Raw genomic sequence first — 26,076 nt, forward strand, 5'->3', positions numbered from 1 at the left:
TTACAGCCCATGGAGGAATATCCATGGCTACACAAAAGGAAGAAAAGCTTCAGCGACACAACTTGAGGCTGAGAGGAGGCCTGATGGCGGCTGCAGCTCCTCACAGGGAGCGGAGGGGCAGCGCTGAGCTCTGCTCTGTGTGACAGCGACAGGGCCCGAGGGAACGGCATGGAGCTGTCAGGGGAGGGCAGCTGGGGGTGAGGGAAAGGGGCTGCACCAGAGGGCGGTGGGCAGGGAACAGCCTGCACAGGGCAGTGGGCACGGCCCCGAGCTGCTGGAGTTGAAGGAGTGTTTGGGCAGTGCTCATGGACATTGGGTTTGAATGCTGAGCAATGTTGCATGGAACCTAAAGTTGGACTCGATGACCCTTGTGGGTCCAATCCAACACAATCCAACAAGGGATGTTCTGTGATTCTATGAAATCCTCACCTCACACTGCAACACTGTATGCATACATAAAACACACAAGAGACTGAAAAAGACTATTAACCTGCAGCTCAGATAGCAAACTGGGCTCCAGGTTTAGTTCTTTTTGTGCCCTAATTTGAACAAAATGGAGTGATTTGGCACTTTGATTTGAAGACAGTGGGAGGTGGAAAATCCACCTAATCCCCGTGAACTCTTCTAACAAACTGTAAAATTAACATTTGTCCTTCCTTTCTTAGTTTGCACACATGCAAACCCAGTGGTGGTGAGTCAGTCAGAATAATTATCTCTTGGATATATTAAGATTTTCCAATAGAATGAAGATGGAAGAAAGAACTGCTTTATACTTATATGCCCCTCACTTAAATGCTTAATAGCTCAACTCATTTCCTTTACTGAGTATTGTGAAGAAGAACTATATCTCTCCTTCAGTGCATCTAGCTGGTACAGGTTGTTCCTAAGCATGTAACCAAATTACAAACAAGTTTATACATGAAGAATGTTCCTGTACTGAAGACTCACAGAATATTATGAGTTCAGGAGTGTCAAGAGACATCAAAGGCATACAGCAGATACAGCACTATTTACCCTTTATCTAAAAATTGACTACAAATTATCCAGCAGCATCTGACAACATTTTCAGTTTTACATTAAATTACGTTTAGTGACTTCTCTCAATGGCCTCTATACCCATATTCCCACCCTTACAGTACCTAGTTCTTCAAATCCCAATGCAGGCAGAAAAATGGGAAAATTTTAAGACTGATTATAAAACAAATGTCTTTAATGCCAAAAATTGATTACTGTGGTGATTCCAGGTTTCACTCGTTTCAGGAAAACTCTCCATAAAATTCTATAGGAATTTCATAGCTCATCAAGAATATCAATAATACATTTTTTCTTTGTGTCAGGAACATTACACTACCCAAATTTATTCATTATGAAGCAGCAAGAAATTGGTGATTTTAGTATTAGATCTAAATTTTAGTATGGACTAATAGGACAGTAATTAATATAAAGCCCTATTTTAGAGACTATAGTCACTTTCATATGATCTTGCTTGATTTCAGGTCTAATCATTAAGCTACATACCCCCTTCTCATTTATCACATACATCCCTCCTTTAACTTGCTTCAGAAAGAAGATGTAGCAATTAGCTCATGTTTTTTTCACAGCTGAGCATCTTATTATGTAAAGTTGGTTCTAACAAGAACTTTTATTGACAACTTTCAATTTTAATCCCCTGTGTCTCCCCGCTCCTTGAAAGTCATCTCACCTATGAGAAAAATGGTAATTAAGACAACAGTGGAAAACAACAACACTGGGTGTTCAGACTGTTCAGTAGTTTACTACCAGTAATTGGCTCTTCACTGCAGGATGGTGTCATAAATTTTAATTGTGATTTTTCAACCAGGCGTATAATGCAGCTCTTCATAGATCCTTTAATGAATGCTTGCTGCTCCTTTACTGATTGCTGTGTATTTAAACTACTAACCTTAGTAACAACAGAGAGTTCCAGCATGAACTGTACTTAAAAAACAATATTTAAACCTAAATATTTTTATCACTCAGTGCAAGGTCTGCTTTTTATGTGAAGTTTTTACAAAGCACCTCCAAAAACCAGAAGAAGAAAAAAATAAACTATAGGATTTATTTACTCCAGCTGAAGTCAATGAGCTCAAAATAAAATATGATGTTTAGCAGGTTTTATCACCATGCTACGTAAAATAAATAAAATAAAATCTTTAAATATTTATAATTGGGCCTAAATTTCAGTGTTAAGTTTCTCATATTATAAACTACTCTACTTGAAAAGAATCTATGGTTCAACAGCCAGAACATTTACAATGTACATTCACAATGTACAACAATAGTTTTATGCTAAGGTAACCAGCTGGAACAAATGGGAGTTATAGCAATATAAAACTCTAGGAAAGCTGTGATTAATCACATATAGGTCCCTATGGCATGTAACTATAGTAGTTGCATAAGTAAGTAAAGACATGAAGGTTCAAAAACAGAGCTCAAAAAAGGAGGTGAGGCCAGTGGAGGAAGAAAGCTGTAATTCACTCTCACTGATCAGAGGAAGAATAAAAGAATACATACCTCTTTAGCTGCTACACTGCTTTTTCTGTTTGCAACACAATCATGCCAAGCTTAGCCATCAGTATTTGCAAGTTAAGAAACAGAAGACAGAAAAACGGGGAGGATGAAGAAACACAAGGAGGAAAGAATGAAGAAATACAGGTATAGAAAAATCCAACAGTGTTGAATATGCACTAATCTAGAGAGCTTTCCTGAAGGTTAGTTCTTGTTTGCCTTTTTAGTCACTTACCAACATCAGGATCAGTAGCTTGGACTCTTGTTAGCAGTGCTTTAGTGGCTGTATTCTCATAGACACATGCGGTGTAGTGATCAGATGAAAACACTGGTGGATTATCATTAACGTCTTCTAAAATAAGATGGATTTCTGACTGGCAAAACCTGCCACCACCATCTGTAGCTCGAGCAACCAAGTTGTACACAGGGATTTTCTCACGGTCCAGTGGGGCCAAGGATTTCAGCTCACCTAAAGTTGATTAAAAGCAGCAGTCACCATTTCAGCTGTAGCAACATCACTAATTTCAATTAGTGGGCGTATCTCAAATACACATATTTCACTGAAATTTAAAAGAGGAAGAAACAGTCTTGCTTATTCCAATCAACGGATTAAAAACTCCCATCTGTCTCACTTCTGCCTCATCTCCACTCAACTAAATAGGCGGCCACTGTGGGTGCAGGGAGGACAAGCCCCTCATTGTGAACTTTGAAGCCATGCAGAGCAATATGGTATGGTTTTCCAAGTCTGTGTTTTCATTACTCTCAAGATTAAAAGACTTCAAGATAAAGGGAAACACCCTGAATCTACTGCCATAATAGCCATATTGATCTTATAGTAGCCATAATGAACTGCAAAGTTTTCTAATGCCCCCAATCAAAATAAAGCCAATAGTGTCCTCTCTTTTCCACACATTTTAACATCCAACCATCTCTGAATTTCTGATATCCTTTCTCTCACAAAATCCATGTATAAAAAGAATGTTTTTCTCACATGTTATGAAAACCAAGAAGTCCAGACCAACGCGGAAGAAGTAAATTCCAAAGGTGAAGAAAGTGCTGGCAGCTTCCACTCTTCTGCACCAAGAGAACCCCATACATCTTTGACCTAACTGGTTCTGGCTGGCAAAAGAAGGGCCAGTATCTATGGCCCTGAATACAGGATTCAACCTGGCCAACAAACACAGCTCTCCTTCTGCGAGCAATCACTGCTTCAGAAGTACTCATCCATGCCTTCCAGAACAGGAACAACGGACTGATAACCAAACAACCTAACTCTAGCCAAGCAAACTGGTCGCTGCTGGTGTTGAGGATATAAGATTATGTTTTAAAAGTTTTGTTGTCAACTTACCATTTTCTGGATCTAAGAAAAATTTATTGTTCCCAGGACCATAAAGAGAGTAGCGAATTTCACCGTTGGACCCAATGTCAGCATCTCTGGCACTGATTTTTAGAATGACTTTGTTTGATGGAATGTCTTCAGGAAACAGTGCTGTGTATGCAACCTAGAGATAAAAACAGAAGTGTAAATTATGCAGTAACAGTTTTTTATAGCTTTTACAAACTTGTTTTTTTTTTTTCTTAAGTGTCCGTGGTGCATTTTTCTATAAAGAAAACCATTTTCCATCTTGTAACTTCCCTAGAAATTCAAATCAGTGTTAAGCTTCGAGGTGTCACAAAAACATGGCCTTAACATAACCCTTAACAGGGTTAATGTTAGGCATAAAATACAGTCACATTTTCCATCTTCCATTTGTTTCATCGCCACCTATGAAATGGAAACTTTGTTAAGCGTGCTAATGAAGACAGCTGTTTTTATCACATCATCTGGCAATACTGAGAGAGATATAGACTGATTTCTCTGAGCGGTGCTTGCAATGACAATGGTCCACTGATGATAATGTAATGATGATAAGTACATACAGATAATTATAAATAAGATTTTGTGAGCAGTACCATTAAGGAAATAGAGTTTTCATAGCGTCTTTACTTTTGCACACACCTTTCTATTCCATTAATATTAGTCCTAATATTGCCTTTCCACAGAATAAGAGAGAGCTGATGCTGTGAAAGCTGTGGTCAGGCCACAGTGCCAACATGATTGACAATTTGAAGGTAATTACATTCTTGTATCTGTTCTACTAGGTCTGGCTGCTAGCCACTTGGTATGATCAGAAAGGCTGAAGTTAGATAAGATTCCACCGCCTTTGCAAGGCCGTCATCCTTTCACTTTGGCTTCATCAGATTCTTTCATCCTGCTTCTCTCTAGGATACTTCACCTAAGACATTCATGCTGAAAATGGACACCTGTAAATCCAGCAGTGGCATCCACTGGGAATCCATCACTTTCAGCACAACAGTCAGTTGCACTGGGTGTTGCAAACTCACCTGTTCACACACTGGACTGTTATCATTAACGTCAGTGACAGTCACTTCCACCGCAGCTTGGGTTACAAAGAGGCCATCTGTGGCAGTGATGTTCAGATAATAAATGTCTTGTTCTTCCCGATCTAGTGGCCTTTTTACGTAAACCTTCCACTCATTCTGAACGAGTCCCAGAGCAAACTTCCCTTTGGGATTCCCTCCTGCAATAAGACAAGGGACGTGCAACAGTCTAGGACACATCTTCAAAGCTCCCATTTGATTTAAACACAAACACAGACTCAGAGTTGGATGCGGAATATGCAATCATCATTTTTTTTTCACAGTGATAGGTGCATTTCAGCTTGCAGACTCAAGAAGTCTGTAATGAGATTACGCTCTCTGTGTTTATTGCCCCCTGAACGCCTTGTATGAAAGTGAACCAATAACTTTCCGCAGAAACAAAATCCATTTAGCAGAGCTGAAGATGATCTCTTGTTTAGTTCCCCTTAAGGGCAATCAAATTCAAACTGTGAACAATCAATAGTCCTCTCAGGCTGGTACAATTGTCTTTCCACTTAGTCTCGGGAGAGGATGTAATACACCACGGCTCTTGTTACCAAGACAATTTCATTAGCTGTTGATTATGCAATCAAGGACTGGAAGTAGGTTCTATTAAGGAATCCTCTAATGAAAGCTTTATCATACAGCTGTGCCATTCTTCTGCTCATTAAAATTCTAGTTTTAAAAAAAGTTTACATGACATTGGAAGACACATTACTATTAAAACAGTCCTAACAAGAGGTCATTTGAGGAGCAGTCAGAAGATAAGCATGACAATTACACCAAATGTATCAGAGGGTGAGAACACAGAGAGCTAGCAAGGACTGCAGGAATCGAAGTAGAACAGCTTTTTATTGTGCTGTACCACTGACACTGAACCTTGCTCTGCCAGGATTGCTCTGCCACATCATTAAATTGCATGGGGACAACAACAGACTGGAAGAAGGAACTATTTGGTCCCCATCATCCTCAGGAAGGAAGGATGGACACCTCACACACAGAAAGGCATGGTAAATCAAAGCAGGCACAGTTCTTTGTTAAAGCTTCTGAGTTATTTCCATGTTTATTTGAAATGGCGCAGTCCTCTACCTGCTCCATGAAATAAAAAACACTGACAATTTTGACTGGATGGTTACACTCAGAATCACGGTCATTGCTCAATGTCCAAGTGGAAACCAGAGTTCCTTGGGGATTGGTGTTGGGACCAGTGCTATTTAACATCTTTGTAGGCGACACAAACAGTTGGATAAAGCGTTCCTTCAACAAGTTTGCAGAAGATGCCAAGCTGAGTGGTGAAGTTGATACACTAGAAGGGAAAGGATGCTCTCAAGAGGGACCTGGACAGGCTTGAGAGGTGTGTCCATGTAAACTTCATGAAGTTCAACAAGGTCAAGTGCAAGGTTGTGAAACTGGGCTGGGGCAGTCTTAAGGTACAGATATAGGTTGCGTGGAGAATGACTTGAGAGCAGCCCTGAGGGGAAGGATTTGGGAGTGTTGACTGATGAAATATTCAACATGAGCTCACAATGCAGGCTTGCATCCCAGAAGGCCAACTTTATTCTGGGTTGCATCAAGAAAAGCCTGACCAGCAGAACAAGAGGGGTGATTCTGCTCCTCTTCTCTGCTCTCGTGAGACCCCACCTGGACTACTGTGTCCAGTTCTGGGGCCTCCAACATAAGAATAACATGAAGCTGTTGGAGAGGGTCTAGAAGAAAGCCACAGAGATGATTAGAGGGCTGGAGCACTTCCCCTATGTGGTTCTGGGGCTTTTCAGTTTGGAGAAGTGAAGGCTCTGGAGGGACATTATAGCAGCCCTGCAGTACCTGAATGGGGCCTATAGGAGAGCTGGAGAAGGACATTTTATAAGGGCAGGTAGTGACAGAATGAGGGGAAATGGTCTTAAACTGGAAGAGGGTAGATGTAGGCTAGATATTAGGAAGACATTCTTTACTGTGAGGGTGGTGAGACACTGGCACAGGTTGCCCAGTGAGGCTGTGGATGCCCCACCCTAGAGGTGCTCCAAGGCCATGCTGGATGGGGCTGTGAGCAGCCTGGTCTAGAGGGAAGTGTCCCTGCCTGTAGCAGGAAGATAGGAATTTGATGATCTTCAAGGTCTCTTCCAACCCAAACAATTCTATGATTCTATGAATCACCACTCTGTAAACTTGTTCTCACCCCACGTCAGACAGGACAAGCGATCTATTAAGCCAACCGCCCAGACCTCTGTAAACAGAATCTAACCTAAGTCTGTAATGTAATTCGTAATACAGTGTAGCTTGTAATAGATCTGTAAAAGTACACCTGCATATTTAACAATTTAGGATGGAGCACAAAATAATTACAGCAAACTCATTCACTAGAGGAACTGCTTGTAAGAAAGAAAGAGACAGACTCTTCAGGAGGGTCTGTGGTGACAGGACAAGGGGAAATGGTTTCCAATGTAAACAGGAGACATTTAGATTGGATATAAGGAAAACGTTTCGTACGCTACGAGTAGTGAGGCACTGGCACAGGTTGCCCAGAGAGGTGGTGGATGACCCATTCCTGGTGACTCTCAAGGTCAGGCTGGCTGGGGCTCCGAGCACCTGATGGAGCTGTAGGTGTCCCTGTTCACTGCAGGGGAGTTGGACCAGATGGCCTTTAAGGGTCCCATCCAACTCAAATGATTCAATGATGATTACATGATAAAAAACCAGTGCTGCTCCAGTGGCTAAACTGAACTTCAGCTAACCCACTACTATTTCCCCATAATGTTAAGGCTTTTATTTTTCTGTGCACAAATGCCATTTCTTAACTATTTTCCATGTTTCTCACGTACACAAGTGGTATAAAAATATTAAGGACATGATGCTTATTCTTTCTTGCGGCAGGATCGAGAATGTCAAACATGCTGTGTTTGGTTTTGCTCACAAGTTCTTCAGGGTCCTGACATGTGTCAGCGGATCTGTCCAAACTTAATGGCAAGATGAGGTTTATAAACCTTCCTCTCTAGTGCTTATGTTCAGTGTTTGAGTGGGTAAGTATTAAAAAAAAAACACAAATCCAACAGAGAAAAATGCATTTTGGGGGCTGAATTTATTTGCGCTGCCTCTGCTGTCAAGTGATTAGCTGTCACTGCTGCTGCTTCTGGTGTCACAATTCTGTCAGTTCCCTGGGATCCTCTTAGCTAAAATAAGGCAGAGAAGACCTGAACTTAAAACTGAGCTTAAAATGAGGCAAGAAAGTGTAAATTCACATTTCTTGCCTTCTTCGTACATCAAAAAGCAGAAAAGAGGTCACAGGCTGTAATCTGTGACTTTTTCATTAGCTACCAATGACAAGATAGCCTGGTTTCTGTTTGATATGAAAGCTGTTGAGACAGGCTGAGCAAATCTTCCCCATTAAGCATCACCATTTGCGCCAACTGTAATTGTGCAAAAAAACAACGTTGTAATGAATAAGATTTCCAGAAAATTAGTCAGATACGCATTATAATTATAAAAGGCCCTGTAGTCATATAGAGCACAAAACCAGCTTATCAACCATGGATAACACGGATATTTTCTGTTGATAGAAAATCACCTTTTTAGGTCACAAAACCAAGTGCATTTCTATTTTCCTACTAATTTCTATGACAGTTTGGAATAATCATCATAGAATTTGGATAGACCTTATTTAACCTGTTGTGTGGTATGAACCAACGTATCCTAAGGAGGGTTACACAGTATGTTGATGTGCACTGATGGGCAGAACTGAATGCAACCCAAGGCAATAGGAATCTATCCACTGGCTTGTGTCTTAATATGACTGTCTAAGAAGGTAAACCCCTGCTGATTAACATTAAATTCTCTCTGTTCAGTTCAACATCAGCACAAAAAAAGCGTAACTCTCCTTTAGAAAAGGCTGTAATCTTGTCACAGTGAGTTTTATGTTGTAAACCATTAATAAAAGGGGTCTTAAACACTCCTATTTAGCTTCATGATATCAATCAGTGCTTTCCTGCATATTATTCCTTTTGTAAAAGGAAATGATTAACTGTCCTGAGCTACTGTGAAGCGCTATGCTCCAGATATGGCCATACCATTGCTAAGTAAGGAGGAAAGGTAAAATCTAATTAAAATCAGCTGGTGGCTTTTATGGCTGGCATTTACAATAGCTCGGAGCAATTTTAAAATCACTGTTGCTTTGTTGTTAATGGAATGCTCTTAGAACCACACGTAGGAATTTTGGGATAATGTTATTCGAAAAATGGTCCCTGGAATCCCTGTCTTTCCCTGTTTACTCTACTAGAAGAGTACTGCTCAGAATGAACTGTGCAACATGCAGTACATGTGCAAAACAGTTTATTTGCATGCATTTTTCACTAATGCTAACTTGGTTCTTAGATCCTCAGGACTGGCTACATAGTTTGTTGATAGGAGACGAAGGTGGAAGTTGTACTATACAGGTAACAGAATTAACAAGCTGGAAAGACCAAAATAATGCCAAGGCAATATTCTTAAAACAGGAAAGGCAAAAAAAAAATCCACAGTGTGGCCCAGGGAACCATTTCCCAGCACTTCTATGAGAGTACATATGTCTTGATGCAGATCTCATTCTGCGGTGATTAATTAACTTTTTTTCACTAATATATGTAAGCAGATTCAGTATCCTAGGGGTGTTCTAATTAATTAGTTTTTCACTCTGAATAATGTAGCTTTTCTAAATGGGAGCCTCCTGACTGCATGTATTAATGGATTCTTTAAAATCTGTTGGCAGTTTTCTTATGTTCTGCTTTGAATGTCAAAACACTGAAGTGCTAGCTACAAAAAACACTCCGGTAACTTTCCAGAATGGCTTTGAGGCTAAAAGAATCAGCATTATAATCTTTTATCTTTTGTTACATTAAGTTTAAATAATACTCTCCCTCTCTCCCTAGTCAGCAAATAGTACAAAGCCAAATCAAGCTCAAGTTTGGGGAAAGAAAGAAAACAGCTAGATACAAATGATATGCAGAGACACAGCGATCCAAAATAAACAGATCCTGACACACATCATTACTAAAGCACACACAGAGGGAATTATAACAGCCAAAAGGGAACTGAACGCTAGAAGCCAGCAGTTTCATTTTTCACTATGATATCCTGATCTGGGAGGGAGAACCGAATATTTACTAACTCATTTATTTAGATTCTCTCTTACTTTCATGCATCTATTTAGATACTTTCAAATCCTAATTAGAACTCCAGGCACTTCTGCAACAGAAAATCAATAGTTTTAACTTTAAGATGGTGGTGTTGAAATGACAAACTCAATCCTCACAGCTTTGTTAATTGTGAAGTTGTGCACGCTGTTCTTCAGTCTGCAGGACAAGCCCTCCCCAAACGTTTAAGCACACATTTCTCCAGAAAGCCAGGATTTCAAGTATAGAATTTAAAAACAAACAAACAAACAAGCAAACAACCAAGACAAGTCTGTTTGCTCACAGTGGGCAACAGACCCAGCAAGGTAACTACTGCTCATAACACTTGACCTTTCTACCACCCAGAAGGAAAAAAAATGCATTCTTTCTGTTTAGTTGAACCAAATACAAACACTTGTCTGTTCTTACATTTACATGTCTGATGGTGACTAATTAACAGCACTGGGGAATGAGAAACACTTTACAGGTTGAGAGTCCTAGCAACTGATGTCCTGCTTTAGAATCACAGAATCATTGAGGTTGAAAAAACCACTACGAGCATCTCGTCCAGCCGTCAACCCATGCTTGTGACCACTCTAGACCACGTCACTCACTGTGACATCTGTCCTTCTCTTGAACACCTCCAGGGACGGTGACTCCACGACCCACTGGGCAGCCTATGCCAACACCTCACCACTCTTTCTGAGAAGAAATTTTTTCCTATTATCCAATCACATTTCAGTCTCAGTAAAATGAAGCTGGCTTTAGAATGGCTTAATATCCTACCTAAACACTGGCACAGCCCTGGTGCTTGTCAAACTGCCTCAAGTTACATAGGCAGTGAGTTCAAATGGGCCTTCAAAAGATAAACACTGTTCTCCCTAAATGCTCTCGTATCACCTAAACTTTCTGTTGATTTTAAGATTTTATATTACACTTCTCCTCTGTGAAATCTTCACTTACTACTGAACCTCAAATAACAAATGGTAACTACAGAACTTTTTTCCACCACCAAATGCTGATGAAACCTGGTTTGAAAATGGCAACCTCTTGATAGTAATTGTGGAAACCTGTCCTACAAAGGAGCTCAAAACAGAATAGGTATATCCACCAGAATGTATCTTCTCCTTTTCAAAGCTGATCAGAAAGATGCAGTAAGGGTTTGTGTTTCTTAAAAAAAAAGCACAAAGTGTTCGTTAATAATCACATCTGACCCAGAATGTCACTTTCTTTCATCCCTTGGATCTTTCTTTCCCATCTCTTTTCCTGTGCATTACTTTCCAAGCGATGCACTTGCACAAAGCTGGTTTTGATGGATCCAAATGTCGTTCTCGTAATTTGTCTTCTTTCCCCTTTTTGTCAGTATCCTCTTTTACCTCAGTTTGTTTATTGTATTCATGGAAATTACAAATGCCTCCAAAAGGACAGCATTTGAATAATCACTCGGTTAATCTGACTCCATGAAATATTCAAGTGCAGTTCCCAAGCTTCCCTTGGTGCGAAGTGTGAATAGACTCATTAATTAAACTACACTTAAATATGTTTTAATATTTTAACTAAGAAAAACTCTAATTTCTCTATGTGCATCTTCTGAATTCAAAGGATATATTCAGACAGAGGAGATTCTGAGCTCATACGCTTTATAAACTGTGCAATGTGCACTGCAGAAAGTTTTGGGCTTCGGCATCAAATATTTTTAGGAACAACCCAAACCTAAAATATCTGGCATTTTGAAGTGTGGTAAGGTGCAGAAGGATACAAAACTGTAAGTCATATGTTACTGACACTATTCAGAAGTCCATTTTCTGCATAGGAATATGAAGAAAACAGATTAATGCATAATTAAAAGCATAATTAATTTTAAGAGATGACTTAAAGCCTTTAGTACAAAGAGAAAACACTACCTTCAGCCAATTATTTGTTACAAATACAACGGATTTGCATTTCCTGTAGCACTTTCTATCTTGATATCTCAAAGTTCCTTCAAATATCACAAAATCTATAGAATGAAGCACTACTTATTTAGTTTTAGTTATGTGGAAACCAAGACACTGCCAGTTAATGCACCTTGCTCAGAGCCTCCAGATCCTGTGCTTAACACACAAGTCCGCTCTTTGCTTCTCCTTCTTAAATCCTACCACACACCACACCACAAACACAACAGCCCTTAGAAAGCTTAAAACTGAATCCAGGCTTTTATATAAATAGTCAGAATGGATTTCTGGCTTCACTGAGAATGAGGCTACTTGAGATGTGTAACAGGCACTCTACAGCTAACTGGAAGATCCCACCTGTCTCTGCAAACCATTTCCAGTCTGACAGCCAACACAGAGGCAGAAGTCTTATCCTCCAGGGAAAAACATACAAACTCCTATCCTGTGAGCTGTCATCTATATGCCATCCTGTGTGATTCTAGTCCTATAAGGTGTACTATATGTGAATCTGCCCAATAATATGGCTATTACTGTGTAATCAGAAATAGCTCTTGGACGGTGAACTTTAGGGGGAATGACAAAGTGGTTCCCTACAAAAATCTATTGGAGAATGCAAGCTGCAGGCAGAAAAATAACCGCAGCACCTCATCACTCATAATATGCTCACACTAAATCCAGCCTGAATCTAGGAGAAAAGAAAGATAATAAATACAGCACAATAGGAAAGAGCAGTGTTGCCACCCTTTGAGAAATATGTTAGTAATGTAATTGAAATTGCCTCACGCTGTATATAACAATGCGTGGCAGCTAACCAGTATTTCAGAGTGGATTACCATTTCCCTAGCCAGAAATCTGTGCTGATAAGAAACGGCATTCCCCGCCTGCTCCAACGTGCAATGCATTTTTTTTTTAAATAAATAACTTCAAAATGATTCCTATTGCACTTTCCTATCTCAAAAAGAAAAATGATATTAAAAAAAAAAAATGTAGGTGTTTGAAAGTGTAAAGATTTTCTCCTTAAGAATTAAAAGTTCTTCTTCTCTTGGCATAAACCTTGTCACATGCAAGCTGGTACAACAATTGCGATGGGTTGATTTCACGGCAGTAAATCATGAAGAATTATTCTGGGAAATTAGAATCAGTTGAGCAAACACAGACACACACTGACACAAGCACACATTCCCTCTCAGTATTTTCCCTTCCCAGTTTTGCAAGTTGTTGCAAAAGCCCGTACAAATTAAAGATACAGAGGCTGAAGGGAGATGCAAGTGTCAGATTTACCACGACAATTTAGCTGAAACCCTTCTAACCTTTCACCTGGAACTGGACAAACGCACAGCTCTTCATTAAAGCTGTTTGTGGGAAGAAAGCATGCTTGTTGTCTCTTACCTGTAATATGGTAGCTAACCTGCCGGTTGACATCAGATGTGTCTTCATCCCAGGTGCTAAGGACAGCCACCACCTCTCCGGGAGGGTCACTCTCCTTCACGGACCCTCTGTACACCTCGTGCTCAAAGACAGGTGCATTATCATTTATATCCGTCACAGAAACTGAGACCAAGGTGGTTGATGACAAGGATAAAGTTTCCCCCAGGTCTGAGGCCACCACTGCAAAAGTGAAAGTGGGATCTTTCTCATGGTCCAGATCCTTCAGTGTGCTTATCCAGCCACTGTTGCTGTCAATGGTGAAAGCTTCTGTGATCTTTTCCAGCTCTGACTCCACTGCAAGTGTATAGGTGACCTGCCCATTTGCACTTGAGTCTGCATCAACTGCTTTAACTTGCATAAGTTTTGTTCCTACAGGCATCCCTTCCATTATTATGGCATCATAGCTAGCTGTTTCAAACATAGGCTTGTTGTCATTTACATCCAACACCTTAACGTCCACATCCACTGTGAGGACAATGTCCACTTTGTCTAACTGAATGGTGGCTGCCACTTTGAAGTGAAAAGCAGAATTTGTCTCATGGTCAAGTCTCTTATCCAGTTTTATTAGCCCCGTATCTTGTTCAATGATGAATATGCCATCTTTATTGTTTTCTGTCAGCTCTCCATTAACTGTGCTATACAAAGCCCCCTGATTAGGCACAATATGCACATTGTCAATGGTGCTGCCTATGAGGGTGTCTTCTGCTAAGGTGAAGGAATACTGAGGTTGAGAAAAGGAAGGCAAAATAGTTTCTGGAGGTAAAACATGGATGTAGACAGGGATGAGAGAATGCTTCACAGGAATGCCACCATCAACTGCTTTGACAAAGAATGACAGAACTGTGTTTTTTAGTTGGTTAAAGCTACCCTTGGTGACCATCCATCCATTGTCTGGATCTATTTCAAGCAGATCAGCTACTGAAACTGAGGCCTCACTATACAGAGAATAGGTAATCCTAGAATTGGCTCCATCATCCGGATCTACTGCTTGCACTTGGGTCACCAAGTAACCCTTCCCAACATCTGCTTTGACACTTGCTCTGTATTCAACTGTCATAAATTGGGGAGCATTGTCATTCTCGTCCACTACTATCACTCTCACAGTGCAAAACGTAGTCCTGCCACCTCCATCAAGTGCCCTCAGAAATATCCCGATATCACTTTCTAGCAAGTTCTCCCGGTCTAAGCGTTCAGTTGTCAGGATCTGCCCATTGCCATCAATCAGAAATCGGTCCTTGGCAAAGTCATTTATTATGGAGTAGCTTATCTGGCCGTATACACCCGAATCTCCATCCGTAGCCTTCACGTGGATCACTTTAGTTCCAGGAGCTGCATTTTCTCTGACCTCTGCAACATAAACACTCTGTGAAAACACAGGGCTGTAGAGGTTGGCACCAAGGATCTGTATATGCACCTGAGCTGTGCTGGTGAACAGCCCATCTGAGACAGAGACATTTAGGCTGTACATAGGCTCCATCCTCTGCTTCCGATGGTTGGAAAGGGTGATTACACCACTCTTGCTATCCATAATGAAACTGGTCCGATCATTTCCTGATAGAATGCTGTACTCCAACCTGTCAAAATCAGAGCTGTCAGCATCAGAGGCTTGGACACAAGTCACAAAATGACCCCGAGGTGCCAGCTCGCTCACATACGATTCGTATATCAGCTGGTTAAAAACAGGAGGGTTGTCATTCATATCTGTTATTGAAATACTAACAAGAACCTCACTGCTAAGTGGTGGGAATCCATTATCGGTTGCCCTGACTTTCAAACTGCACTGCTGTATGAGTTCATGATCCAACATACGTGCTGTCAGAATTAGGCCACTTGTGCTGTCTATATGGAAATAATCCGTGCTGTTAAAGGTGTCCTGGACTATCTGATACTGCACAATCTTGTTATTGTCAGAGTCAGCATCAGTAGCAACAACCTGCAGTACAGGAGTCCCGATCAAAGATGCTTCAGACAGAGTAGCATTGTAAGCTGACTGATCAAAAACTGGAGGATTATCATTGACGTCATTAACAACCAAGTCCACAGTGACTTCAGCTCTAGCACCAGTGAGGGAATCGCTCGCTCGCACCACCAGCTTGAAAAGAGAATTTATCTCATAGTCCAAGGGGCTGATGACACTCAGAACCCCAGTATCAAAATCAATATTAAACTGGTTATAAGGATCTCCTTCAACAATGATATAAATGATACCCTGGCCTTCTGGACTGGTTGCATTTATGCTTAAAAGTGGTGTGTGGATTTCTACATCTTCATTCACGGAGGCTGTATAGAAGGGCTTGTCAAACACAGGCATAGCTTTGTTAACAATAGTAATGGGGAGCTCTACGGAAGCAGACAGTGATGGGTTGCCACCATCTTTCGCAAGAATGACAACCAAATACTCTATATTAGATAAGTCAGAATTGAAAGCTTCTTTTAGAGTGACACTACCAGTTCCCCTATCTATTTCAAAATGCCCATAGTCTTCCTTCAGAAGATATGACACATCACCATTTTCATCCTTATCTTTATCAATAGCCGTCACTCGATATATCAGAGTACCAGGCTCAGCATCAACTTGCACAGCAGCGTAGTATGGAAGCCCTACAAACACAGGTGCATTGTCATTTATGTCCTCAATGTAAACCCTCACTACCACTCGAGCAACACGAAGGTGGTCTAGTTCACGGCTTGCTTCCACCACCAATTCATACAGCTCTTTTTCCTCTCGATCAAAGGATATACCAGTTGTCTGAATGACTCCTGAGGTGGATTTGATTTTAAATTTGTTGCCAGGGTTTAATATGCTGTACTTCAAGGGCTCATTAAGACGGTTGCCAACAGCATTTACCACAGCGATCTTTGTGATGTTGGTGGTGTTTTCTGAGATAGAAGTAGAATAAAAATTCTGTGTGAAATGTAGCCCACTATCCATGGCTTCTTTTACCATTATTGTCACCATAGCAGTGCTATAAAATTTCCCATCAGATACTCTTACTATTAGCATATAATGGTCTTTGGAGAGGCTACTGTTTTTAATGGTGAGTACGCCTGTGTTTGAATCAATCAAAAAATGATCCATATTGCCTTCAATTAGACTATACGTGAGTTCAGGAGGGATCTCTGAATCTGGGTCTGTAGCCTTGACTTTGAGAACCTCCACACCAACATATGTGGGCAGAAGCAAGACAGTCTCAAACACTGCTTGACTGAAGACTGGTGGGTTGTCATTGACATCAGTCACCTCAATGGTAACTTCGACAGGACTCTCTGCTGTAAGCTGAGGATTTCCACTGTCTCTAACATGCACGTGGAAGTGGAAGTGGGCTATTGTTTCATGATCTAAATTTGCAATTGTTCTGATTGCACCCGTGCTGGAATCTACTGTGAAATACTTCTTTGCAGTAGATTCAACAATCTGGTAGACAAGCAAGGCATTCTGGTTACTGTCAGCATCCGTGGCACGAATCACGAGGGGACTGTTATTTGCACTCCGCACAATGCTGTTTATGGGAGCAGCTTCGCTTATGCTGCCTGAGTACTGAGAGGAGAGAAAAACTGGTGGGTTATCATTTTCATCAACAATCTGAATGTTGACTGTGGCATTTGATGCCATCCCTGCCATATTCGTTGCCTGTACGATGAGTTGATAGGAGGAAGCACGTTCATAATCAAGGGCCTTCTGACTGGTGATGACTCCAGAATATGGGTTTATAGTGAAGATTCCATCCACATTCCCATCTTTAATCTCATAAACTAATGTGGACTGACTGATTGCAGAAAGAGAGATGACAGAAGTACCAATATCCACATTTTCATTAACCTCAGCTTGGTATTCTTTGAGGGTGAACTTAGGGTGGGAGTTATCTGCCATTGTCACAGATATCCGTACAATTGCTGTTGCAGACAGTGGTGGAGAACCCTGATCAGCCACTTTAACTGATAGAACAAACTGTCCCATTGTAGTTAGGTCTGGCTCTTTCAGTAATGTAATGATCCCCAAAACCGGTTCAATCTTGAATGTGTTTCCTGTATTTCCTAAAACATAAACATCGCAAGCAAGTTAGAAATGAAATACAATGCACTCAAATTATAATTGCAGTGGAGCAATTTGTGGGATTTTATCAAAGACAGTTATTGTAAAAAACAAACAAACAACAACCAACCAATGTAAAATAATTCCAAAGGACATTCAGGTCTTCCTTTCTCAAAAGCAGGCCATTTCAATAACATTACAGGTGCTCAAATGTTCAGAAAGTTGGGTGCTGGTATTTATTACTGTGATGCTGAGTTTTAGCATCAGAGCATCTGGTGAATGTACACTACTCCCACCAAACAAAGAAAAAGCATCTCTAAATTACGGGTGTTAGTCAACTACATGTACACCTAAGGCAATTAAATTAGATCAGAGGCTAGCAAGCCAATTACACGACAAATGGATAACAACTCAGTCTCTTAATTGAAGGGGATATTAAGCAACCGTAGAGAAGATCACAGTAGTTCAAGACTCAAAGAACTGCATATAAAAAGGTTAAAGTGGCATTTAGAAAAACAAAATTGAACAAATAGCAAAGAAAAGAGATTAAGGTATCCGGTGGCACAAAGGTTTACTGTATGATCCCTGAGGAGGATGAATCTAGATGAATGAGACTTAGCAGAAAATGTCATGAAATGTCTGTTATAACATACAAGCGCAGCCACCACTGACTGCATAAAGGTGAAAAGAGTGAGTTTGGACAGAGACCTTCTCAAGGGCCTTTTTTTCAGTTCTTACATAGTCGTTCTGCCTGCCTCTTCTTTAGCATGGCAAAACTATTGCTATGATCCCTACCTCTAATTACAGGCTGCTTTTATTAAACAACCAGTATTTTGCTGACTCCTTGAGTGCCTGATAAAAGGATAGGATGCTGTGCGTGTAGATGGCATGAATAAGCATTCAAACTCCCTTTCTGAACTTGATTCTGAAGGCAAACTGAGTTTGCACTGAGTTACAGTGATTCCAATCATTATAACACGTCCCTGCTGTTGTGATAATTTATACTTTAAAATGGAGAATTACTTGCAATCCATGAGGTGGAGAGGATCATATTTCAGGTAACTGGTGATAAATACAGACTTGTTTCAGTGGCAAGTGCTATGGGTGATGTGCACAAATAAATAAACGTGAGGATTGTAGCTGAAGTACCAAATACGTAGAAACCTAAATGAAGACATTTAATGTGTTTTATTTTAAAGATGTGATTCACTATCTGTTGTAAATTCTGGTGTTTGGAGGCTAATTTAAGCTACGTACTACTGCACGTAGTTCAATGCTGATAGTAGCTTTCTATCTATATCCATCCTTTCAGATCTGTAAAGTTTACTCTGCTAGATAAAACAAAAATTGTGCTATTCACTGAGGAGCTGAGATTCTGCAAGACATACAAATTCTCATAAAGATCACAGTATTTGTCTCATTTGCAGATGCTACAAAAGCAACGGTTGTTATTTCATCAACACTTGTAAATACAAAAGATTTGTAGCCACTGACTGTCTTATGTAAGGCAGGAGCAGGTTCTTCTCCGTTAGAAATTTGTTATGAAATTTCACAGAAATTACTTTATTTACTAATTGCTCTCTTCACACATAAGGTAATGCAAGTAATTCATTGGAACAAAGGGGCTGTATACAATTTGAATGCTGCAGTTCAAATCAGTATCCTTAACTGCACAGATTTTATGGATCACACAGCAGCAAAAGGCTGAATTTTGATGCATGTGGGATTTGAACATCTGGGGATAATGAATCTGTAGGAGGGCACAGCTTAAAGCAAATGGAAGTTCCAAGTCTGACACTGCAAATAGAGCTTGTGATGAAACAGAAACAGGTTGTAGCAGGAGAACTTCTAGCAAAAAGAAAAAACATGCAGACTGAAACCACCTAATAGTGAAAGCATCCCTTCTAATCTTTGTATTTTTGTCTGCATCACGTATTCTTTATCCAGAGTAATATGGCCACAGCATCTCAGATGGGTTTTTATGTTATGTTGGTACCTATATGTGGTTGTGTTGGAGCCCATTAGAAGAAGGCAATCAGAAAAAGCTGGGAGGAGTCTTGAGATAAGTTGCCCTACAGAGCTGATCTGGTCTACTCAGGGTTTGTTCTGTAGGGCACACTGTTGTCTGCCTGGGCATGTGTGAAATTTTCAAGGCCACTGGAGAACACTGCGAAACCACTACTAAGACCAAAGTGCATAAAGGAAATATTAACAGTTGGAATTCTAAGGTCTTTGGAGGATCACAAGAGTCTCAGTTCAGCACCTTTAACTGCAGAAAACGTCACCCTCTGATTTGCTTAAAGGACTCTACAGAACTACAGGATAATGACCAAAAAAGACTCCTTGGTTCTTCTCTAAGCTTAGTGTCATATCAGCTTAATTTAAGGTTTGAGGTCAAAACATTTAAAGTTATATTAGCACGAGATGCCTTAAATATTCTTATTTCTGTACTTAGTTGTCTTTTGGCCTGTTCCTAATTGACTCAAGCCATCCTAGTTAGTGAAAAGCTCTTGTAATAAGATCAGGATAAACAATGATACTGGAGGATCAAAGTCAATGATGGGAAAGGCGTGACATCTGATTAAAATGGGGACAACCTGCAGCATATGAAACCTCTGCTCAGGGCAACGTAGTCAAGTTATGTTAGCATCATAACGGAAAGATTCGTATTACCAAAAAGCATAAAATGGAAATGCAACATTAAAAACCCCAAAGGTTACAAATTTCCATTTCCTCCTCTATTTTGCCCAGGCATCTCACTTGCATATATGCTAATTATTTAACTTAGAGATAATGCCTAACTTTAGATCTGTGTGATTCAGAGAAAGTTATATTTGCTTGCACGAGTAGCAGACATAATGCAGATTTCCCATTGTCTTGCTGTTACACCAGCAGAGATGTTTTTGCTGTTTCAGTTTACATGGTAAATATAAGCATATAGAGATTAACAATGAAAGTAATTTCATTCTGATATCACTGTGGCCTCCCCCAGGCATTTATAGACATACATTCAGGAACCATCATGTCACTAAATTACTATGGCTTTGCTGGCAATTTGTAGTCTCCATGCTCCTCTAATCCAAATACTGGAAATGATGGCGGGTTGTACAAGCTGTTGTGTCACTTGTTTGTGGAGGATCTACTGTGGACTACACTCAAGCCAGTAGCTTTCAATAACTGTTTTCTGTGATGGCTTTGAACAAGTGACTTAAAGGTAAAGGGGTCATGGAGTGAGTGTCAGTCAGATTCCGTGCCAACGCTCTGTCCTAACCTGCTTCAATTGTGTAGACAAGCTCCGCGTTTTCTCCTTTGTCTTTGTCTAAAGCTGTGACCTGTAAAACCGCTGATCCCACAGCTGCCGATTCATATACTGAGGCTTCATACAGTGGGCTGGTGAAGTATGGGCTGTGGTCATTGGAGTCTTCCACATTTATGATGACTCTGGCCAGGTTTCTTCTATAAGGGAATTCCTGATCTCGAACCTACAGAAAAAGCATGTAATGTATATCCCGGTATCCATTCATTAAATACTAATAACTAATACTTCACTAGTATTAGTTATCTGAGTGCTTTAAAGTCTATTTGAAAGACACAGCAGTGTAATTACATTTGTCCCAAGAAACTTGCAGTTTAAAACACAATCATACAGAAGAGATGGTACATATAAAAAATCAAGAAGAGCAGAGATTTTTCTTTTCAGTTGTAAAAAAATCATGGTAAGTAATCATCGTGATATGTTTTTGGATGACACATTTAGTTTTAGGTTTCTTTTTTTTTGTGTGTAATACATGCTATAAGGTCATGCCCTTACCCTAATACTCCTTGTTTCACAGACAAACCAACCTTGCACATTGTTCCTTCTTTTGAAGATCTACAGTGTGTAGAATTGTCTTGGTATCAGTTTGGCACTTGTATTTTCCAATGGACTTTTTCAACAACATATACATACCTTTTTGAAGATGATATCTACTCTAATCGGGGTAGGAATAACTTTAAGAAGTGCCAAATACTCCCAGCAGAAGTATCATGGAGAGAAAAGTCCCTTTCTCAACCTGATACTAAAAATCTCAGCAACTCCTGATTCCTGGGCTACCCACTGAAAGTTGGCCCTGTGCCTCATATGTTGTGAGCTGTTCCTTCACAGAACTCTTCTGTGAGGCTGTAAGTACTTAAATAAATAACAATCTACAATGTTTAAAGGAAGGCAGTTATTTTGTAATTAACTCCCACTTCATTATATACAACACTCACTTGGAACAGAGAAACTTCCATTCTGTAATCTATGCACAATAAGCAAAAAATGGTAGGAAATCTTTTCCTGTATAACCAAACACTTGGAAAAAGTAGCTGAAAACTGTTTTGTGTATCAACAGATTATCTACTAAAATAAGTCAGTAAAAGTGAACTACAAATGAGGTCTGTACCAAGGGCTGTAGCATTCTGTATGGCAAAAAAATCATAGACTCCTAGAATAAAACAACACAGTTATCTCCCTGTGAGTAACTTCTCAAATATCTTTCAGCCTCACTACAGAAACTCTGAAAATTACCTGGAGTGAGAAGACCAGATGCCAAGAGATTAAATAATTTCCTGCTTGCTCTCCTCTGAGACGGTAAGTCATTTCGTATGAGGTGCAATGTATTCACAGTAAGTTTCACAGAAGTCCAAATAAAAAAGGTAAAATAAATACACAGCAGGGCAGGTAATACACAATTAATGGCTACTTACTGCAGTGAAAGTACTTTACTTGAGCAAAGACCAAAGCACATTTGCACTGAAACAGCAGTGGTTGTGTCCTGAGCCAAGTGAATACTGTGTTCTTACCATGACATTAAGGATGTGCTTATCTTGAGCTTCGTGGTCTAATCTTTCCGCAGTATAGAGCACTCCAGCACTGGGATCAATCCTGAATTTTCTCATGCTGGTTGCATCGATGCTGCTGTGAATAGTGTAGCTCAGTTTATGCTTTTCATCTCTGTCCATAGCTTCAATCTGCAGAATTTCAGTATCAGGGAGGATATCCTCTGAGATAGTGACATCATAACTTGGCTGAGAAAATTCTGGGCCATTATCATTGTTATCCAACACTTTGATAAAGACCTACAGTTCATGAAAGAAAAAAAACATTAGAATTTATTGAAGTCTAGTCAGAATCCTGAACAGGCACCTGAAGAAATGTAATTGACTTTAGATAGCTGACTTTATGTTGTTGTATAGTGGGACTGGAAAACATAATTTGATATTAAATAGTTCAGATCTAAAGAAACAGTAAGGACGTGACTTTGAAGGCAATTCTAATTACCAGACCTACTCTGAGTTCAGCAAAGAAGTGCATAGAAGACTTTCAGTGTCTATAGATTGGCAAATATTTCTGCAATGGTAAATGGTAATGGTTCTGTTGTCCCTTATAGCTGTGCTGCTTACAAGGGCATTCTGCAGCTATTAAGGAATTTCCTTTTCCCCTCACTGTTAGTAAGGCTATGAAACTATCCCTATCAAGCTACTTAAGCCCTCTTTTTATATAATCAAGATTACAAATCTTAAGAGTACAAATCTTAGGTTGTTTTTTGCCCCATATATTGTGTTGGGACCTATGAGCAATGTCAAATCATGGAATCTGTCCTCAGGCTCTGAGGACAGACCAGGAGATGTGCTGACATGACAGTGCCAGCCCACCCCAGTTGGATCAGTGCACACCACCCACACAGGTAACCTTCAGGCGCTGGTGCCAAAAAGGACTACTTGTATGGCTTTGCTTGTCCTTTGCCAGTGATGCTTGGCTTTACAGATGACAAATTTTCCCTTGAAGATCTACTAGTCTCCTTTTTCTTGCAGTTTATGAATGGTGGGACTGAAAAATGTGAATGAAAGCTACGCCATTTGCATCAAGTTTGTCTTTGAAATTTGGGTACCAAGCCTTCAGGAAATGTAGAGAGGTCAGACAGAATAGAAAACTGTGTGGGAAAGACTGTGCCCAGGACTGTTCCCTAAGACTAGAGGACTTGACTCATCCCTCATAATGTCTTCTCTGTTGCTCTGGGAAGTACCTGGCCCTTTCTTAAGAAAATACTTTATTACTTCACTTGATCAAACCTCATAAACCTATATATTCTTAACAGAATAAAAATACAGTTATGCTTTTACTACAGTATTGCAGAAACAGATGTTGGCCTCAGAGAGAAATGAAACTTTAGATTTCTCTGATCTTTGAAGAGTTTGCAGAATGCATTAACAGAAGGAAGGTGAGCAATTGTAAGCAGCAGTCATAATGAACTAGCCTGGGAACTGTTTAAAAGACAGCTGAAATAAAATACTCTGTAAGTTAAATGGCATAGGGCTTCAACTGCACATTCCAAGCTATTTAATTTTCAGCAGATTATGATACGCCGGAGTGAAGCAGGGAGAAGTCTTTATTAAGTTATGCTTCAGTCCCGGACAGATAGCAATAAAATTGGGGTGAAAACATACGTTGCTGGGGCTATAATAATGATGAAATGTTACAACACTTATATTCTTGCTGTTTCTATACAATATATCAAGGCGTATTTCTGACCTGACTGAGGAAAAAACAAAAAATCAAAGAACTCACATCCAAAAAAGATGCAAATATATGTTTTTTAATATAGGAAATAAACCCCGAGGAAAAAAATAAGACTCTGTCCTTACTCTAATGGGACAGAGCCAATGCCGAACAACGTTTGCAAGTGTAAGGAAGAGACACTGAAGCAATCTGAGCTGGGGACAATATGATTACTGGTGTTCCGCATTTAAAAGCATCTTCTTGAGCTGTTTTGATACGCTCAATTCTCATAGAATCATAGAATCACAGAATGGCCTGGGTTGAAAAGGACAGTGATTACCCAATTTCAACCCCCCTGCTATGTGCAGGGTCACCAACCACCAGACCAGGCTGCCCAGAGCCACATCCAGCCTGGCCTTGAATGCCTCCAGGGATGGGGCATCCACAGCCTCCTTGGGCAACCTCTTCCAGTGCATCACCACCCTCTATGTGAAAAACTTCCTCCTAATATGTAACCTAAACCTCCCCTGTCTCAGTTTAGGACCATTCTCCCTTGTCCCATCACTATCAACCCTCATAAACTGCCATTCCTCCTCCTGTTTATACACTCCCTTCAAATATTGTAAGGCCACAATAAGGTCTCCCCGGAGCCTTCTCTTCTCCAAGCTAAACGAGTCCAGATCCCTCAACCCTTCCCCACTTGAGAGGTGCTCCAGCCCTTTGATCATCTTAGTGTCCCTCCTCTGGCCCCACTCCAAGAGCTCCATGTCCTTCCTGTGCTGGGGGCTTTCAAATAGATTTGCTGGAAGACACCAGGAGTATTTAATTCAGCAGATGCTGTTACATCTCAGCCTCCTTTAAGCAGATAAGCTGCCATCTAGGGGTCAGTTCCTACATGGGAGTTTGGTTTTAATACCTCTGTGCGAAGCTGTTCTGTAATAAAGTAAGAAAAAGGGAGAGATACACAGCAAGGTGTTGTAGAGATACTGCCAGAGCAAGGACGCACTGTGTTGTGTGCTATCACCCAGTGGTGGGGTTCACTTCCTATTACACCTAGTGCTTTTTGGGCTCACTCTGACAAATTGAGAAAGTAGAGCAAGCCATTAAACTTTTATCATCACAAAGCTTTCACCATGTCTGTGCAAGCTGAGGCTTTATGATTTATGCCTTCACTAGACCGCATAAGTGAAATAGGGTGGGATGAGACCATCACTGGAAACCAGGCATAAGCCTTGACGCTTTCTCCTACCTATTGTAAAACCGATTGAGTGCCTGTTTACAAGGTAGGAATTTCATTACCTAGAAATGAAAGCATTTTAGTGATTTGTCAAATGACCACACTGTAATACACATTATTTACTGCATATTCTGTGTTTCAATAGCCACTTCCATCTGGAGGGGGAAGACAGTGGGATAGTGATGTTAATGAATAAAGAAGTTATTACTGATTCATCATTTCTTATATCCGAGTTAGAGTAATTCTCAGTTTTGTCAGCTGTCCCTCAAAATCCCCAAGGGTCATCTGTGATTTTAAGGTTACAGTGTCTCCTCTGCTGGGGCAGGGAGGGGGCAAATTCTCCTTGTCACAAAAGGAAATCAGAATATAAAGGAATACTGATTATACAGTCAAACCATTAAATTACGGAAAAACTGTAACCTTATGTTCCTCAAAATCTAACCATTTTAGGAGCTACTGGAAACCAAATAATGTAAAATTAAATGGAGCTTGAGGATCATTCTGATTAGATACTACTCCTTCAGTCCTTATAACATTTTAGAGGAGCAAGTGACAGTTATCCTCATCCTTTATACAGGAAGACACTGTCTGGCAGCACAATTGAGTGACTTACCAAAGCAACATGAGAAGTAAAGATGGGGAAGAAGTTCAGGACTGCATTCTTAGGCTTATTTTTGAGCCATCTCCTTCTTATTCAGTCATCTTAAAATCCTACTTTTCTATGCAGAGATTTCCTGCTACAGCAGGATGACTTCTAGTAAGGTGATATTTAATAAGAGAGGAAAATATTTTCCTTTATTTAAAGGACAAACGTTACACTGACAGGATCACCAGGC

The 26,076-nt window shown here is 40.2% G+C and overlaps 1 protein-coding gene across 10 annotated transcripts in view; it reads right to left on the bottom strand.

Annotated features, from left to right (window-relative positions):
* FAT3 (FAT atypical cadherin 3) overlaps nucleotides 1–26,076 on the bottom strand; it is a 399,084-nt gene that overhangs the window by 62,641 nt on the left and 310,367 nt on the right. For all 10 annotated transcript variants that reach the window (XM_072326829.1, XM_072326826.1, XM_072326828.1 and 7 more), the window contains 6 exons: nucleotides 22,308–22,583; nucleotides 20,755–20,965; nucleotides 13,412–17,485; nucleotides 4,912–5,108; nucleotides 3,875–4,028; nucleotides 2,762–2,995 (listed from right to left, as the gene is read on the bottom strand). In XM_072326829.1, the coding sequence (XP_072182930.1) occupies nucleotides 2,762–2,995; nucleotides 3,875–4,028; nucleotides 4,912–5,108; nucleotides 13,412–17,485; nucleotides 20,755–20,965; nucleotides 22,308–22,583 (5,146 nt within the window). The remainder of the gene's footprint in view (nucleotides 1–2,761; nucleotides 2,996–3,874; nucleotides 4,029–4,911; nucleotides 5,109–13,411; nucleotides 17,486–20,754; nucleotides 20,966–22,307; nucleotides 22,584–26,076) is intronic.

Source organism: Excalfactoria chinensis, chromosome 1 (assembly GCF_039878825.1).
Source record: "Excalfactoria chinensis isolate bCotChi1 chromosome 1, bCotChi1.hap2, whole genome shotgun sequence".
NCBI classification, from domain to species: domain Eukaryota; kingdom Metazoa; phylum Chordata; class Aves; order Galliformes; family Phasianidae; genus Excalfactoria; species Excalfactoria chinensis.